The following is an 18,980-nucleotide window of genomic DNA, read 5'->3' on the forward strand; positions in this document are numbered from 1 at the left end:
GCTGGCTACACAGAGTACTCTAAGAGCAAAGATGAAAAATAGAGAAAGAACTAGGAAGGTAGTGGCTTATACCACAGGAGCTGAGCAAACAGGTATACCAAATTTTCACCCTGGTCAAAACTAAAAGGCTGCTTGTTTTAGGTCTTTGAATAAAAAATACTATAAAAATATAATTTAAAAATCTTAATTCAAAAAGGGGTTAAATTTGGGGTGAGGGCTGATTAGAATAAAATTTTCCACATGTATATCATATACATATATATGTACATATGTATATATCTTTTAGTTTCTCTACCCTCCTCTCTAAAATCAAATAAATAAAATAACACTTACTGAGGCATTACCACTTCGAAGTCGTTCTGCTATAAACTCATCCATCAGATCAGGAACATTAGCATTGCTGCTGCCAATATCACTATTAAGAGGGGGCAGTTTTGTGCTCATGTCCTCTTTATTGACTAAAAATAAATAAATAACTATATATAGTGAAGAAAGACTTAACTACATTTCCTAAATTTAAAACGAAAACAGCCAAAAAATTACCTATGCCATACCAATTATTTGCCAAACATGCATCTACGAATAATTTCTCTCCTTTTAGATTTAATTTTAAGAATTAGTAAATTGATATTTACTTTATTTAACTAAGCAGATGTTAGTCAATCTTCAGTATAACCTTAAACAGCAAGAAAGCTTATAGATAAGCACTAGCTGAAGTTAGGTTAATATTGCCTATAAAGAAACTGGTATATTTTTCTTTCTTCCTGCCTCTGCTTCTATTTGGAGCCTTAATAATTTATAATTCCATTTTCCCCAAAGAATATTTGCAAGAAATATATCCCTTGAATTTAAGTTTAGATATTAATAAATTAAAATTCTATGATTTTGACATAATGTTGTTTCTATTCACTACAAATCTAATTTTTTGCTTTAAGAAAAAAGAGATTTATTTTCACAACGATTTTTCTGTTTTAAAAAAAAAAACCCACAATAGTTATTTTGTTTCTTTTATGACTATATTATGATTAACATTAACAAGAAAGTTTTAAACTTGGGAAACTAACTTACAGAAAATGATATTTACTTATTTCACTATTATGCTGTAGAAAAGGTGATTTCTCTGCAACCAAAGGATATCGACATTGTTTATATTCCTAGTGAATTACAAAGCATTTCAGGTTAAGAAAATGGTCAGGAAATCACTCTGAAATACAATTATCTTTACACTACTTGGCCAGGCTTTTTTAAGCTGTCAAATACTGCCCTCAAGTGGCATTAATGGCTCAGTGCAAGATGCAGCGTTCTGTTAATCATGCTAACAAAACCATGTTAAACAAATAAAATCAAAACCTACCTTACTGCTGAAAGTTAATTTTCTATAACTGTGAAGTTATTTTAAATTTGAATCAACATAAGAGAAAACAGTTACCATAATCTTGCTTTCTGTAATCTGTCCATAGAGGTTCCATATTTAAATCATGATTGGCTATCATGAAACCTTTATGCACATCTAAAATCTCAGAAAAAAGAAAGTAACGATAAGTGTTTTAAGGATATAACTTGCATTCTATACAAATGAATGCAAAACTAAAAAGCCTACAGCTTGTTTGCAAATGGTGTAAATGAAAAGTAACTGAGTCCACTTTGAGGTCTAAGAAATAATTTTCTCTTCAATGACGGTTAACTAAAAATGTTGGTGTTGGTTGTAGGACCTTGATTTCCATTATGTTATATCATGTCACAGTAATCTACCAAGAAAAAGGTAAAATCAAGTAAACCAGCAGTAAAAATAAATGAACCCAATTATATAGAGCTGGGGCCCTTTTAAATGTAAACTATTGTTGGGGGGCAGGGGAGAAAGTATTCCAACTCCTCGGTAAACTTAATTTCCAGGTTCATGTGGTACACACTCTGAAAAATATCTGATTTAGATTGCCTTTGGAAGGTCATTAAATTTTCCTGTATGTCCCTCTTTCCTATCTTGTTCAGCAGCAAAGAGGTTTAACTAAATGCTTTATAAGGGAAATTAGTAATTTAAATAAACATTTTATGCTGGGAAAAATACAGCTGGGGAAAGGCGCATGCATAACCAAACAGAGAAAGCAGTGACCATCCCAAAGCTTTTTGATTGCTTATAGCTTGCTTCAGTTGCATTAAGCCAAACTGGTGCTGTCTTTCTCCTTTTGCGCTCTGCACACTGTTAGTGCTCACCTGCAGCTTTCCTTCCAAAATAGCCCATTACATGACTGTACAGATCCCTCAGTGGAGCCTCTGGTGGCATTCTGTTCTGCCTCTGTGGGGAAACATTTGCCTTCGGCTTCGAAAGAGCATGTACAACAGTTTTATAAACGCCACCCAGGGAGCCCTGCTGTAGTCCTGCCTCATGACTTGACGACTTAATAGTACTACGACTACCTCCTAACTGATTACTAGCAATTCCTTCTTTTTGTAATATGGCGGTGGGGATCTCTGTAGATTCCTTAACTGTCTTACTACTTACTGCTGCAACGTCTAGAGGCCTGTACACACCGGGTTTCACTAGCTCGGTAACACTGTTTGAGCTGGCGTGGGGGCTGCTGATGCTGCTATTGCTGCTGCTACTAAAGCCACTGAGCTTCCGCAGCCTCATCTTCCACGGAGCCTCTTTGTTTTCCAGAGGGTTATAAAACTGAACTGACTCAGTAGATGGTCTAAAAGTAACGTGAACACTATTTCGTTTTTTAGAAGCAATTTTCATGATTTTGGCTCTATGAGCTACTGTTTCAGACAAACTCCTTTTAGTTGGAGAAAGCTTGCTAGTGCTTGTAACATGAGGCATTCTGTGGTTAACAGGTGCTTTTAGAGTAGTTTTCTTGGCATGCAAAACATGTGGGACAATGATTTTTTCACTAATTTGCATACCCTTAAACTTTTCAGCTATTGTTATATCTATACAGGCATCTAATTCTGTGGCTGTTTGTCTATACAGATGTTTCCTCTTTTCTTTATCACAAGGGCTACCCGAACTAGGTTCCAATGACTGTTTATCACTGTTTAGTTGTTTACATTTTTCAGAAGTTTTTGTTCTCATAAAGCTGTCTAACTGGTTGGGTGCACTGTTACTCATGAAGACAGCTGAGTTTGATTCTTTTTGAAACTGTATGTTTTCAGGAGTCCCAACAAAGGAGGTGGTATTTTCTGATTTACTTTCCTGGTCTATGTGTTCTAATTTATCTAAGGATGATCTTTCATCCCTATTTACTGCAATAATCACTTCCTGTGAAGCTACATCTTTACCTAACTCGTTTTTACTATGACTTTCCTGGTTTTCCTTAAAATATTCTTTCAGGGAGGAGAGAAGATCATCATCTCCTTCAAGGTCAATGTACTGGATTTGTTCAAAAGCTGAATCTGCAAGTTCTACTGGATCTATTAAGTGACAAAGATGGTCATATATGCTATCACCAACTTCCAGAGAAGACTCTCTACTATGAGTATCAGTGATGTGGCTTTCAGTGGATCTAGTTATTGAAGAAGCCTCTGTGGAACTCTGCAAGCTTGGTGCATGACGGGATGAACTGTCAATTACAGGAACTGCACCTTTGGCTCGTTCAACAGTGAATGGTTCCAAGATGTCAGAAGTGCTGCTACTTCGAGGCAATGGCTGCTCCTCACTCAAAGCACCAAAAACTTCATTTCCAGTGTCTTCGCTTTGTGAAAAATGTCTGACTCTAGTTGAACGAGGAAGTATTTGAGCATCATCAATATCTGTAAAAAAGAAAAATTACAGAGTAGGAACTATACGAATATGAAAAATAAGTATTAATTTCAACCATACCCTAAGCATATGCTTAAAACTAAAAATTTTTGAGATTTTTTGTAAGCTCAATGAAAGAAAATCTATTAAAAATACAAATCTGTTTTTAAATAATGATGTGCACAAGGCAATATAGCATGTAGTATAAATGAATTAGAAAACTACCAGAATACATTTTAATATGTTAACATGCATAGAAATAGACAGTGAGGTGATGAAACATTTGGAAGTGCAGTTAAAGATAGAGCTGTGCCAATAAATCAAGCAATTCAAACTTGCTATTCAATTTTTTGTACTTATTTAAGTTCCAAGCAGAAAAAGTAGATCTTAACACAAAAAAGCTGATCTAAATATCCCATTGCAGAATCTTATAGGGTCTTATAAATTCCTGTTTCCTTCCTTACCAGGCAAGAGTCATCACCTTTTCTTTAAATCTTGCTTATCTATTTGATCACAGATTACACATGGAAATCTCCACCCTCTTCCTAAAGTTCTCTTTGTCAGGAAACTATTTATCTGTTCTACTGAGGTATTTTACTTTATTTAATTATAGTATTAAAACCTATTCATCTTGTCAAATAAAATACATTGCTAAAAAAAATAATTGTACTTTTTCATTTCTGACACAAACACCATTAATCTACTAGGAAGAAACATTCTCTGCCTATCACTGGCCCATTCCATTAAATAACCATCAAACCCTAAAAACTGTACCTATGGCTTCTTACATTTCTTTTAAAGAATTACAGATTTTAGAGTCAAAATGGACATCACAGATTATTTAACTCCCTCACCGAGGAAACTAAGGCCCAAACAGATGAAGCCACTCTCTCAAAGTTGAGAAGCAGGTTTAGTGTTCAACGTCATTACATTGTTTTTACTGCCTGAAGTGCTAAGTATATGGTAAATCCTCAAAAATATTTACGAAATTGAAAATCACAATATGAAATACTATTTAGCTGTAGAGATATATACAAATTAGAAATTTTAGAAGTAAAATACCATGTCTATGAATCTATCATGACCTTTAACATTATCTAGAAATAACTAAAAAAAATTTTTCAGAAGCCAGAAAAATATAATGAAAAAAGGACACAGAGTCAAAAAGTCAGATGTTGGGTACTCATTAGGCTTGTAATGCAAAAATTATAAATAATAGAACTATAACTGATCAAAATGAGAAGATTTAGATCCAGAGTAAAACAGTTACTTGTCTAAGATCACAGATATATTTATTGATGGTGTTAGGTCTAAAACTCTGGTTTTCTTACTCCAGACTCCGACACCAGTTTTCTCATTTATAAAATGAGGATAGTAATTAAAAATATTCTCAGGATCCATGCAATGCATGAAAAGAGGCTAGTCCTTCTGCTATTTCACTCATATCCCTTTCTCTGTATGAGGTCCAAAAGGAGCCACCTTATACTAAATTCAGATCAAGAGAAGTTTGTAATATACTAAGACTGCACTATATTCCTGAAGATATACATTTAGACTCCCAATACGGGTCAAATACAAAATATCTCCTAAAGTTGAAACAATTTCTTGTTATCATTAAGTTGAGGAGAATACAACACTTTAAAAAAATGTTGGCTTTCTTCTTCATGCACTCCACTTAGAATTCTTCTACATGAAAAAGCAAGCATCTCCTCAGAAACTTTATATTTATGCATTATACTCCATTTATTACTGTAGTAGATAAGTAATGCATATTTGTGTACCTTGACGAATGCTAAGTATTTTGGTTTATCTCCCATAATAGGTCATAAGAACCTCTGCCTAGAGATCATAGTCACCATGCACTCCAGTTTCTTTCCACAAAATATTCTAATAGACTCAGCAAAGGATAAAGACTATATAACTTTTCTATAAAAATTATTAAGAATTTTATAGTTGGAATTATTTTATTAGCTGCAAATTCAAAATCAAGATATTAAAACCTTATTAAAATCTAATATTATGAGACTAACAAATATACAAACTTCAAAAAAAGGAGAATATTAGTTTTAATGTTTAGTTTCCTTTATGTTTTATTTATTTATTTTGCCCGTGCTGCATGGCATGTGGGATCTTACCCCAACCAGGGATTGAACCTGTGCCCCCTGTAGTGGAAGTGTGGAGTCTTAACCAGTGGACCACCAGGGAAGTTCCCCTTTATTGATATTCCATAATTTTTCCATTCTAAAGAAACCAGTAAAGATTATTGTGAAGTTCTGTTTTTAGAAATTTCTTCCCAAACCCAGTCCTCACATTGTACATTAGGAAATTTAACCATTATTTCAGCCTAAGTGTTTTTCCCTAAACTTTAATGTCTAAAAACCTTTCAAATCTAAGAGGGCAAGAGCTTTGAAAAAAAAATAATAATATTTTTCTATCAATAATGTACTGTTAGAGAATTTAAAACTAAACAAACTTTTTGGAAGTTTTAAGCTTTAAATACAATTCTTACACGGGCATATAACAATATTAATTGCATAAAAGAAATCAAAGTCAGTACTTGAATTAAGCATGACTGACTCTAACGAAACTCAAATTTAAAGAAATATACCTGAACCTTGTTGAAGATAAAAAGTCTAAATGACAGCTAAATCATATACAGTTGTCCTTCTGTATCTGCTGGGGACTGGTTCTAGGAGCCCCCCATGGACACTAACATCCACAGATGCTCAAGTTTCTTATATAAAATGGCCTAGTACAGTGAACACAGTTGGCTCTCCACACCCGCAGGTTTACATGGATTCAACCAACCTTGGATATGAAGGGCTGACTGTAGTCTTTCCTACATGCATTGTTCTAAGCATCTTACACGTATTAACTCATTTAATCCTCACAACAGCCTCATGAAGTAGGTGTTATTATCCCCATTTTATACATGAAGAAACTATTTAATTCACTTGCCTAAGGATACACAGCTAGAAGATGGAGAGGTGGGATTTGAAGTAAGGAAAAAATTAGTCCATGGTCTTAATTTCTTGAATAATATATATTACATATTCATAAAATAATTAATTTTTAAAAAGAGTATTATTAAGAAATTATAAACAAGCATGGTGATTTATCTCTATAAAGATAAGAATCTTAGACATCAAAACTTAGTCAAATACAAATATTAGTAAATGATACAGAAGAACACAACGGACAAACTTTGTATTGGATTGCTGAAAATAATGATAACAACAGGTTATAACAGAAATGGCCTTCAAAACTATTTAATTATGCTGCTTACATTTTACCTTGAACAACGGCAGTGTCTAAATTATTTTAATCTAAAGTATCAGTAACCAGTGATTGAGCAAAACAAGAAAAAAGCTTTTTAACAAACTTTAAAAAAAAAAACTTGAACATTGAGAAAATGCTTCCTATAGAGCCTACGAAGTATTAGCAATGTCAAGTTTTATCTCTGGATTTGCTCAATGACGTTTTAACATTAAAGTGCTGGAAATTATTTCTGGATTAAAAAGTAGTTTTTTCTGAATGTTGTTTTTCAAAGAAAAGTTTTCTTTGCTATTTCAAAAAGATAAGTTGTAAATTAAAGTGTAATATTAGCTTGTAACATGTAAAAAAAAAATTCTTTTCACTGAAATTTACCTTTCTTCAGGATTTTGTTTGTATTAACATCACAATATCCCCATTGCTTGAAATAGCTCTTGTCACATAGTAGGGGCTCAATAAATACTGGTAGAAGGAAAGCATGTCTTTTATATTAAAAATTAGTAGCTGCTAATTACTAAAATATCAAGCTAGTTCCTCAGGGGGGAAAAAAATCTCTTAATATGTAATACTAACATACCACTAGAAAATTTAAATAATTTCTAAAACGAGGTATAGAAAAAAGTGCCAAAATCCCTTTTACCAAAGTTAAATTCTATTCTCGGTTAATCATAAACACTAGCTATCAGTAATAATATTTTTACAGCTCCTGAATTCATAAAATCATTTATATTACTTTATGTAGAAACTGATGCCATTTAGAAGCTCAAGTTTTTTCTGAATTACCTAAAGGAAATGACAATGTCCTTTATGTAATTAAAAACTTTTTTTGCCTATTTGGGCTATAATAGCAATGTACCTTCAAGGTAAGTTAAGAACTACAGAATATCTATGTTTTCGATTCTATTATTAGCAGAGGCTAGTAAAACTTCTACATCTTTTTATGACTAGATGTTCAATTTGTAGGTAATTCAAAGCAGTATGCACATCACTGAAATCATATGAAAGACTGAAAAGCAATAAACCAAGCCCAAATAATTAACTTTGATTTTAGACCACTAAAATTTAAAACACTAAACTATCTTCTACTCTTATCCTTCTAATATTGTTTCCCTGACTCTTAAATTCTGGAAATAGACCAAATGACCAATATTTTTTATAAGAAAATTATAGTTTTATTTGTTTGCAAACATGTTATATAATGCCGTGTTTAAGTTAGATTCAAACTTTTCTTGAGACGTACTTTAAAAAAAATTAACACAAATTATTTCCACAACAACAAAAAATCTAATTTAGAATTATGCTAGAATCTGCTGGTTTTCTAGGTGGAAACTCTGTAAAAGGTTACTATCACATATTGATGACGAGAAGAAATAAATTCCTTGATTGTGCAAAGAGGAACCTGCTTGTTTGATTAGAGATAGAAAATTCTCCTCCTGATTAGGCAGAATTTAGGAATGGGATGGGGCATGAGACATAACATCTTCTTTCTCCTGATACTCAGAAAATAGAAGCAGAGAGATCAAAACATTTTGCTCTACAGTGCTCAGTTCAAATACTGAAGTACTGTTAATAACCTTAGCAGTCTACATAATATGGCCTAGACAGACTAGAATCTAACAGCATCAAATATGGCAAACAAATTCGCAGTTTTGAGAGCTAACTGGAAGAAAGTGGGTTTGTAAACTTTATTTCAGGGGGAGACACCCACAGTACTTGATTAGAAAATAAGAAACAGTTGCAAAAGTCAGTTGCCCACCATGCCTATGTTCTTTTACATCCCTTCTATCATGAAAGTATTATTTCTGACAGTAAAAGCTAATTTGCTTAAGAATAATTATTGAGATTTCTGACTTCTCTTTATCAGGAAAATAAAGACTGCAAGGCTGGGCTACCATATGTGTAAAACTAGTCTAGTGTAGAAGAGAGGACAGGAAAAATGTGCCTGCCCAGACACCAGCACTACCTGCAGAGCTTTAAAAAATAAACTAAGACTTTAAAAAATAAACTAAGATACTCCTGCAACCCACAGGACATTATATCAAAACCTGAGACAGGAGCCTGGGAAGAAACATTTGTTCAACATCACATGAGTCTAATGTTAAGAACTAAAGTCACTGACAGAGTCAGTGCCCTTGAAATAGTCCCCAGAACTTAAGAAAAACTCTCCAACGATATTCAGCTATTCAGCTAGTTTAGCCTATCTATATATAGCTATACCATATAGCATCACATTCACAACAATGTAGGTTGAATGCTCATCTAACCAAGAATACTAGAGGAGAAAAAAAGGGCTGGATAAAAATAGAGTAAGTACATTGGGCTTCCCTGGTGGCGCAGTGGTTGGGAGTCCGCCTGCCGATGCAGGGGACACGGGTTCGTGCCCCAGTCCAGAAGGATCCCGCATGCCGCAGAGCGGCTAGGCCCGTTAGGCCCGTGAGCCATGGCCGCTGAGCCTGTGCGTCCGGAGCCTGTGCTCCGCAACGGGAGAGGCCAAAACAAGTAAGAGGCCGGCGTACCAGAAAAAAAAAAAAAAAGAGTACATTGAAAACTGACAGTCACTTCTTAGAAATCGTAGTATGTTAAAATAAAAAAACATAGAAGGAATTAAAAGAAGTGCCTTTTTACCCTGTAAGTATTCAAGAGTATCAAGTAAATATTTTTCTGGAAACCCTACTTCTAACCAAAAGGTAGAGTGATTGTCTATGGGTAGTTTCATTGTCTTATTGGTGAAAGTTATAGAAACCTCAACTCCTGATCTTAGATGACGCATCCAGGAAATATATTATTATGAGTTCAATTAAGCCTGCTCACAGCAGGGGGAGAGAGAAAACTATGAAGAACAATTTCTTCTTTTATGTAGTTCACTTTCCTTTTTAATTTTGAATTATATACCTCCTCTTGGTTTGGGAGAAATCTCTGATCTTAGGGATGGTGAAAGGGATTTCACCTGAAATAACATTATTAATAAAAATGCACCTTCCCTCACATAAGCCTATAGTCAATTAGAAAGTAAGAGGGTACAGATAGGTTGTTAAAAAAAAAAACCCAGCAACCTCACCAAAAGTGGCAACGTCAGGGAAATACTCCTAAGAAGAGTATAGGAAAGCACCCAAGAATGCACCATGACTTTCTTTGAGCTAGCACATTTTGCATAGTAAGCACAGTTGACCCTTGAACAACACAGCTTTGAGCTGTGCAGGTCCTCTTATTTGTGGATTTTTACAAGTAAATATGTAGTACAGCACAACACTACGTGCAGTTGGTTGAATCTGCCCATGTGAAACCACAGAAATGGAGGGCCCACTGTAAAGTTATACATGGATTTTGGACAATGTAAAAGGTCGGCACCCCTAACCCCTGCGTTGTTCAAGGGTCAACTGTATATTCAACACAAATTTGCTTCAGTCTAAAAGACAAGGCACTGTATGATCTTAGTCATACAAAAAAAAATTTTTAAAAGAAAAAAACTGATCTATGGTGATACAAATTACAAACTCTGTGTGTGTGTGTGTGTGTGTGTGTGTGTGTGTGTGTGTGTGTGTGTGTGTGTGTGTGAGAGAAAGAGAGAGAGAGAGAGAGAGAGAGACTGACTCGAAAGTGTCACTAGGGAATTTTGGGGGTAATGGAAACATTATATTTTTTCTGGGGTGAAAGATGATGGGGGGGTGTACAATTCTCAAAACTCACTGAACTGAACACAGGAACTATGCATTTTATTACATGTTAATTAAGCCTTATTAAAGAGCAGACCAACCCAATACTGGAGATCAAGGACCTGAGCAGAAGTGCAAAGCTAACTAGGTTTTGAGGCTTCTTAGAAATCGGGGATTCACAGAATGGTTGCTTTATTTGGTTTAAAAGTGAGTTGAGTTCTTAGAATTCTATATGCTATTATAATCTAATATAAATACAAAGATTTATTCCAAAACAACTTTTAGATTATGTACTTTTCTCAATTACTGATTCCCCTGGCTTAAGTTCCATTACTATAGATGATGAAGAATGCATTATTAAAGATTTACCATATAGTTAGTCAAATAATGACATTATAAATATACATTACCACTTCACTTAACCACCTGAGAAGAAAAAATCAAACATGAACAGAAAAAATCCTGACCATTTACAACCCAAAATATTGGTCATTGGCACAGCACTAAACTTAGCACTTCCAGAATGAACTGCAAGGATAGCATTAGAGTTCAAATAACTCAAAATGTTGATTGCTCAACCACTTTCCCAATTTCCCACACCTCCCCCAAAGAAATTAACTTTGAAGAGTTTATTTGATTAAGCAAAATTTGAAAGCAGAAGGATTAAAAAGTGAAAAAGGTGGTGCAGAAATTAGCAGAGGTGGCACTACCTGAAAGCTCATCAGAAAGGGGAGTGAGAACAATATCAGGCAAGAAGGGTTTGGAAGTATGGATCAGAACAGGAGCACTTTTAGCACTGCGTATATAGGCCGATGGCAGAGCACATTCACCAATGGATCGGCTTCTCATGGCTTTAAAAAAGGAAAAGAAAGAAGTGGGGAAGGAAAAAAGAAGTGACTATAATGAAAGGCTTGTGTCACAGAAAAAGCAGCAACAGAGAAAACTAAAAGATACAAAGGAAGGAAATCTTAAATTAAAACATTTCAGCACGGCAAATACTGGCAAGCTGTAAGAAAAGAAATTAGAGGACACATATGACATTTCGAATGTAAATTTTTTGGTGTAAAGCAGGAAAATTTTTTTTATTATTAGCAGTTACAATGGTATAGCATTAAAAACAGCAGACACTTTAATTAGCACTATGTTCTCAAAACCAAAGGTCGAAAAGTTCATCGAATGGAAACACTGAAAGGAACCAATATTAACAGTTCCAAGAAATTTTAGGTACCATATTTGGCATTTCTCTGAGCCACTCTGAGGCAACTCTGAGCCATTCTTCTTAATGAAGCTGAATTTCAAGAACAAATTATTTCTTTCATACTTTTTCCTAATAAAGTTTCAAAGTCACTCATAGGTCTTTTTTAGAGAATTTTATGTAATTCATAATCTAAAGAATTATATCTCAAGGTTAGTATTTGTTCCTGGTAAAAGAATGCTTGATCAAATCAGTATCTCCTATTTATATTAAATTTAACAGTATAATTTTAAAATTTTAAGTAAAAACACAGAAAATAGAATTTGCAATAAGCATGAAGAATCGAGTTATTGAGAAAAATGTTTATGCTTATTCAAGTCTTAGGCATATTATGTAAAAATTTAAAAGATTAAATTTTTGAAGATAAAAACTTAAAAACTGGAATTAAAAAAAAATTGCATTTGTACTTGTATTTGGTAATTTCTTAAAAGTAACCAGTTCACAAAATTAAAGACAAATTCTGACACACTTAGAAATAAATAATCAAGTTTATACTTCCCAAATATTTTTTAACTTAACTTTTAGTTTAGAGATTCTTGAATAAATGAAGGTATGTATGAATGGAGAATTTAGAAGAAACAATACTGCATAATATCCAGTATAACAGTGACATTGATTAAAACAATACATATATTTGAATGTTACCATCAATTCAAAATCTTAGATTTTTCTGATTATTAGAAACAGCTGGTTCCCCGATGCCTAAATCCCTTAGTCTGTCACACAAGGCCTTTGCAATCCAGCTGCAATATCCACGGAAACTTCTCCCCCTTCTGTTCTCCCATGTTGCTGCCACACAGAATTTTATACTGTTTCTTACAGATTTCATGCTCTTTTACAACAACATGGCCCTGTGAGTTCATAATATATTTAGTCTTCTTTCCTTCTCCACACTCCTTCATACATAAAATGTCATATCATCTGTGATGCTTTTGAGACTCTCCCACATAATTAACTTACTAGCAATACAGCAATTACCAAAACAAACAAGAATTCCTTCTTTTACAAAGCTTACAATCTATTTTTAGTGGACTGTATGTTTTATATGCCAGCCTCCTAACTTTTCAAAGGCAAAAACTATATCTTCTTATCTTTATAACTCTGGTGCCTGGCACATATGAGCTCAATAAATCTTCACTGAATGAGTATCTGTATTTGGGCAGCACAGCATAATCATTTGAAAACAAAAAAAGTTTTCATTGTGAACATATAGAGGAGAAAACCAAAAAAAGTATTAACCAAAAACTAGATGTATGTCATAGAGTTATAACTGGAAAAGGATAATTAGAGAGTCCCTAACCCCCAAATTTATTAATGTTGGCAAAATAAAGGATTCTTTAAGAGCAGCTTTCAGGTAAATTTATGTGCAGCAAAACATGGAAGGTTGGAATATATTAAGAAAAGGCAACAACATGCCTTCAGTGTATGGCTTTCTGTATAATGTATTAAAGATAAGTATATTTTTTTTTTTTTTTTTTTTTTGCAGTACGCGGGCCTCTCACTGCTGTGGCCTCTCCCATTGCGGAGCACAGGCTCCGGACGCGCAGGCTCAGCGGCCATGGCTCACGGGCCCAGCCGCTCCACGGCATGTGGGATCTTCCCGGACCGGGGCACGAATCCGTGTCCCCTGCATCGGCAGGCGGACTCTCAACCACTGCGCCACCAGGGAAGCCCAAAGATAAGTATATTTTAAAACCGAAACCATATACAAAATGTCAGAATCTGACCCTACTCGTGATTTCCTGCTAGCTTCTCTCCCTGTCGTGAAAGTGATCGGCAATTTAATAATCCGATTTGAAATAAAAGTTACGTTGACTTCAAGGTAATTATTTCTTAAAACTTAGAGCAAAGACATAAACACACAGGTAAAACCTGAAGTGCTGCTTATCAACACAAAAGGTAAAATGCCACCTACAGTTATAATCAGATGTGATTTTTAGAGATATTTCTTTTAAAACTAAATTGAATCAAAATTTCAATTCCACAGATGAATTACAAGTTTCTTGATTTTTTTCCCTTGGGTTAGATAATTCCTTGGAGATAACAATTCCTTCTATTCCTTCTTTCCCACCACCAACCTGAAGGAAGAACTTCGGCATTTCCCTTGGAACTTCTCCCATTATCACAATGGTGTAAGTTTGTGTTCTGATCCTGAATGAATTCTTCAGAAGTGCACCTCTCCATCTGCTACTGTACTACAGGTCTTTATGCATACCTGGAAATCTGTAAAGTGCCTCACAGCTGCGTAACCTATGCTACAGAAAATGACTTACATGAAATAGCTCCTGGGATTTGGGGGATTTACTAATCTAAAACTTAGATCAGAGAATCTCTGTAAAGCCACTGAAACTGGTCTAACTTCAGTTAATTACCCTACAACAGTCTCTGAGTGTTCAAGTGAAAGGAAGAATCACACGACTCTCACTTTAAATCAAAAGCTAGAAATGATTAAGTTTAGCGAGGAAAGCATGTCAAAAGCCAAGACAGGCGGAAAGCTAGACTGCTTGCTCCAAACAGCCAAGTTGTGACTGCAAAAAAGGAAAAGTTATTGAAGGAAATTAAAAGTGAAAAGGCGAATGATAAGAAAGCAAAACAGCCATATTGCTGATATGGAGAAAGTTTTCGTTGTCTGGAAAGAAGATCAAGCCAGCTACAAGATTCTCTTAAGCCAAATCCTAATCCAGAGCCAGGCCCTAACTCTCTTCAATTCTAGGAAGGCTGAGAGAGGTGAGGACGCTGCAGAAGAAAAGCATGAAGCTAGCAGAGTTGGTTCATGAGATTTAAGGAAAGAAACCATCTTCATAACATAAAAGTGCAAGTGGAAGCAGCAAGTGGTGATGTAGAAGCTGCAGCAAGCTATCCAAAAGATCTAACTAAGATCATTAATGAAGGTGGCTACATTACACAACAGATTTTCAATGTGGACACAACAGCCATCTATTGGAAGAAGATGCCATCGAGGACTTTCATAACTAGAGAGGAGGAGTCAATGCCTGGCTTAAAAGCTTCAAAGCACCGGCTGGCCCTCTTGTTAGGGGATAACGCACCTGGGGACTTCAAGTTGAAGCCAATGTTCATTTACCATTCTGAAAATCCCGGGGCCCTTAAGAATTATCAGTGGAACAACAAAGGCTGGATGACAGCACATCTGTTTGCAACATGGTTTACTGAATATTTTAAGCCCCACTGTCAAGACCTACTGCTCAGAAAAGATTCCTTTCAAAATATTACTGCTCATTGACAATGCACCTGGTCACCCAAGAGCTCTGATGGAGATGTGCAATGAGATTCACATTGCTTTCATGTCTGCTAACACAACATCCGTTCTGCAGCCCATGGATCAAAGAATTATTTCAACTTTCAAGTCTTATTCTTTAAGATACATTTCGTAAGGCTATAGCTGCTATAGATGGTGATTCCTCTGATGAATCTGGGCAAAGTACTGATACACTGAAAACCTTCTGGAAACAAGAAAACCATTCTAGATGCCATTAAGAACAATGTGACTCATGGGAAAAGGTCAAAACATCAACATCAACAGGAGTTTGGAAGAAGTTAATTCCAATCCTCATGGATGACTTTAGTGCAGGAAGTTAACTGCAAATGTGGTAGAAAGCACAACAGAACTAGCCTGAGGATGGGACTGAGATAAAACTCAGTCTCAAGATAAAACTGTGAAGAGGAGTTTCTTCTTATGAGTGAGCAAAGAAAGTGGTTTCTTGAGGTGGAATCTACTCCTGGTGAAGATGCTGTGAAGACTGTTGAAATGAGAACAAAGGATTGAGAGTATTATTTAAGTTTAGTTGATAAAGCTGTGGTAGGGTTTGAGGGGACTGACTCCAATTCTGAAATTCTAGTGAGTAAAATGCGATAAAACATCATTGCATACTACAGAGAAATCGTTTGTGAAAGGAAGAGTCAACCAATGCCGTGAACGCCCTTAATGGTCTCACTTTAAGAAACTGTCACAGCCACCCCAACCTTCATCAACCACCACCCTGATCAGTCATCAGCCACCAGCAAAATGACTATGAAGTGCTGAAGATTCAGATCCATGGTTAGCATTTTGGGGCAATATTTTAAATTAAGGTATGTAACATTGTTTCTTTAGACATAATGCTACGGAACACTTAACAGACTGCAGTATAGTGTAAACATAACCTTTATATGCACTGGGAAACCAAAAAATTCGTGTGACCCGCTTTATTGGGATATTTGCTTTATTGTGGTGGTCTGGAACCAAACCCACACTTACCTCCTGAGGTCTGCCTGTACACTTTAATTTTTAAAAAGCAGTTTCAGGTTTACAGGAAAATTGAGTGGCAAGTACAACGAGTTCCAATATAACCCCTTCTTCTCCCACCCCCACCTCGAGTTTCCCCAAGTACTGACATCTTTCATTGGTATAGTATACATTTCCTACAACTGATGAGCTAATACTGATACAGTGTCATTAACAAAATCCACAGTTTACATTAGGGATCACTCTTTGTGTTGTACATTCTATGGGCTTTTGACAAATGTATAACATGTATGCACCATTACGGTATCATACAGAATACTTTCACTGCTCTAAAAACCCCCTGTGCTCCACCTATTTGTCCCTCCTTGTTGCCCTGCAACATGCATTTGGAGCTCCTCCATATTTTTTCCATGGCCTGATAGCTCACTTCTTATTTTCAAAAACTAATATTCCACTGTGTGGATGTACCACTGTTTGTTAATTCATTCACCTATTTAAGAATATCTTGGTTGATTCCAAGGTCTGGCATAAATTCCGAGTTTATGAAAGAAGTTGCTTCAAATATTTGAGGGCCAATGTTTGTGTGGACATACGTTTTCAACTTACTTGGGTAAATACCAAGGATGGTTTGATTCTATGGTAAGAGTATGTTTAGTTTTCTAGGAAACTACGAAACTGTCTTCCAAAGTGGCTGTACCGTTCCCACGAGCAATGAGAGTTACTGTTGCTCCATATTCTTGTCGGCATTTCATGTCGTCAATGTTCTGGATTTCAGCCATTCTAATAGATATGTAGTGGTATCTCATTGTTTTAAGGGCAATTTAATTCCAAATCCTATAGATTAAACCTACAGACATATCTGCATGTAAGCACAAAGTATAGAAATATACATAACTATATTCTGTACCATTTTTAACAGCACAAAATTGGAAATAAACTAAAAGTCCATCTTCAGGATACAGGTTAAATTATGGTACTGACATGTAATGAAATCTGATGCAAGGAGTTCAACATTTTCTAGTATTAGTATTTTCCAACTTTATGCAGCTACCTTTCTAAACAAAATTTGTAATGCTTTAACTTTTTTTTTTAACATCTTTATTGGAGTATAATTGCTTTACAATGGTGTGTTAGTTTCTGCTTTATAACAAAGTGAATCAGTTATACATATACATATGTTCCCACATCTCTTCCCTCTTGCGTCTCCCTCCCTCCCACCCTCCCTATCCCACCCCTCTAGGTGGTCACAAAGCACCGAGCTGATCTCCCTGTGCTATGCAGCTGCTTCCCACTAGCTATCAGTTTTACATTTGGTAGTGTATATATGCCCATGCCACTCTCTCTCTTTGTCCCAGCTTACCCTTCCCCCTCCCTGTGTCCTCAAGTCCATTCTCTAGTAGGTCTGCATCTTTATTCCTGTCCTACCCCTAGTTTCTTCAAGACCTTTTTTTTTTTTTTTTAGATTCCATATATATGTGTTAGCATACGGTATTTGTTTTTCTCTTTTTGACTTCACTCTGTATGACAGACTTTGGGTCCATCCACCTCACTACAAATAACTCAATTTCGTTTCTTCTTATGACTAATATTCCATTGTATATATGTGCCACACCTTCTTTATCCATTCATCTGTTGATGGACACTTAGGCTGCTTCCATGTCCTGGCTATTGTAAATAGACCTGCAATGAACTCTTTTTGAATTATGGTTTTCTCAGGGTATATGCCCAGTAGTGGGATTGCTGGGTCGTATGGCAGTTCTATTTTTAGCTTTTTAAGGAACCTCCATACTGTTCTCCATAGTGGCTGTATCAATTTACATTCCCACCAACAGTGCAGGAGGGTTCCCTTTTCTCCACACCCTCTCCAGAATTTATTGTTTGTAGATTTTTTGATGATGGTCATGCTGACTGGTGTGAGATGATATCTCATTGTAGTTTTGATTTGCATTTCTCTAATGATTAATGATGTTGAGCATTCTTTCATGTGTTTGTTGGCAATCTATATATCTTCTTTGGAGAAATGTCTATTTAGGTCTTCTGCCCATTTTTGGATTGGGTTTTTTTTTCATATTGAGCTGCATGAGCTGCTTGTAAATTTTGGAGATTAATCCTTTGTCAGTTGCTTCATTTGCAAATATTTTCTCCCATTCTGAGGGTTGTCTTTTGGTCTTGTTTATGGTTTCCTTTGCTGTGGTAATGCTTTAACTTTTTATTTGATAGGTTAGTCCAATGAGCAAGCCAGGCAAGACTGTTTTAACATAGGTATCAGAAAGTAATCAGTCAGGTACACTTTTAAGATGAGTATTTTACTCACACATGCTTTTATACAGATTAGAAATATGCCAACATGTTAGCAATGATTTCTTCTCATTAGACACCTAATATGTTTTTATGCTTCCTTAAACTTTACTTTCCACACTAAGCATAAATTACTTCTATAATCAGAAAAATATATATATGGAACTTTTAAAAAAGATTCTAGTTTTAAGTAAAATTTTAAAATTAAAAGAACAATTCCTTCTTAACCCATATAGAAATATTTTCTATAAATGTGACATTAACATAAAATGAAGAAAGGCATTTCAGATGTAATCAACACCTTCCCAAGAATTTCAAAATGTAATTCTATACCAAAATTAAATTATATTAATTTTTATCCATCAATATCCTTTTTCCTTGTATAATCTCTCATTCTTCTGGCTTGACATATACAATCAATATAATTCTATGGTTATTTTATAGGCAGAAGACAATTGTGAAAATATTCTTTTGAACAGTTTTAAACATTTTTAATTCTTCTAAAATCTTTAATTTCCCTAT

At 35.1% G+C, this 18,980-nt stretch overlaps 1 protein-coding gene across 3 annotated transcripts in view; it reads right to left on the reverse strand.

The window, feature by feature from the left end:
* The window catches only part of RALGAPA1 (Ral GTPase activating protein catalytic subunit alpha 1), a 178,440-nt gene that overhangs the window by 110,076 nt on the left and 49,384 nt on the right, over positions 1–18,980 (reverse strand). For 2 of the 3 annotated variants that reach the window (XM_007464829.1, XM_007464830.1), the window contains exons 16-17: positions 3,580–3,747; positions 334–458 (exon numbers count right to left, since the gene is read on the reverse strand). In XM_007464829.1, the coding sequence (XP_007464891.1) occupies positions 334–458; positions 3,580–3,747 (293 nt within the window). Of the gene's footprint in view, positions 1–333; positions 459–3,579; positions 3,748–11,372; positions 11,514–18,980 lie in introns of all 3 variants that reach the window. The other variant, XM_007464828.1, reaches the window with a different exon arrangement.

The sequence above is a fragment of the Lipotes vexillifer genome, unplaced genomic scaffold, assembly GCF_000442215.2.
Source record: "Lipotes vexillifer unplaced genomic scaffold, Lipotes_vexillifer_v1.1 scaffold324, whole genome shotgun sequence".
Taxonomy (NCBI): domain Eukaryota; kingdom Metazoa; phylum Chordata; class Mammalia; order Artiodactyla; family Lipotidae; genus Lipotes; species Lipotes vexillifer.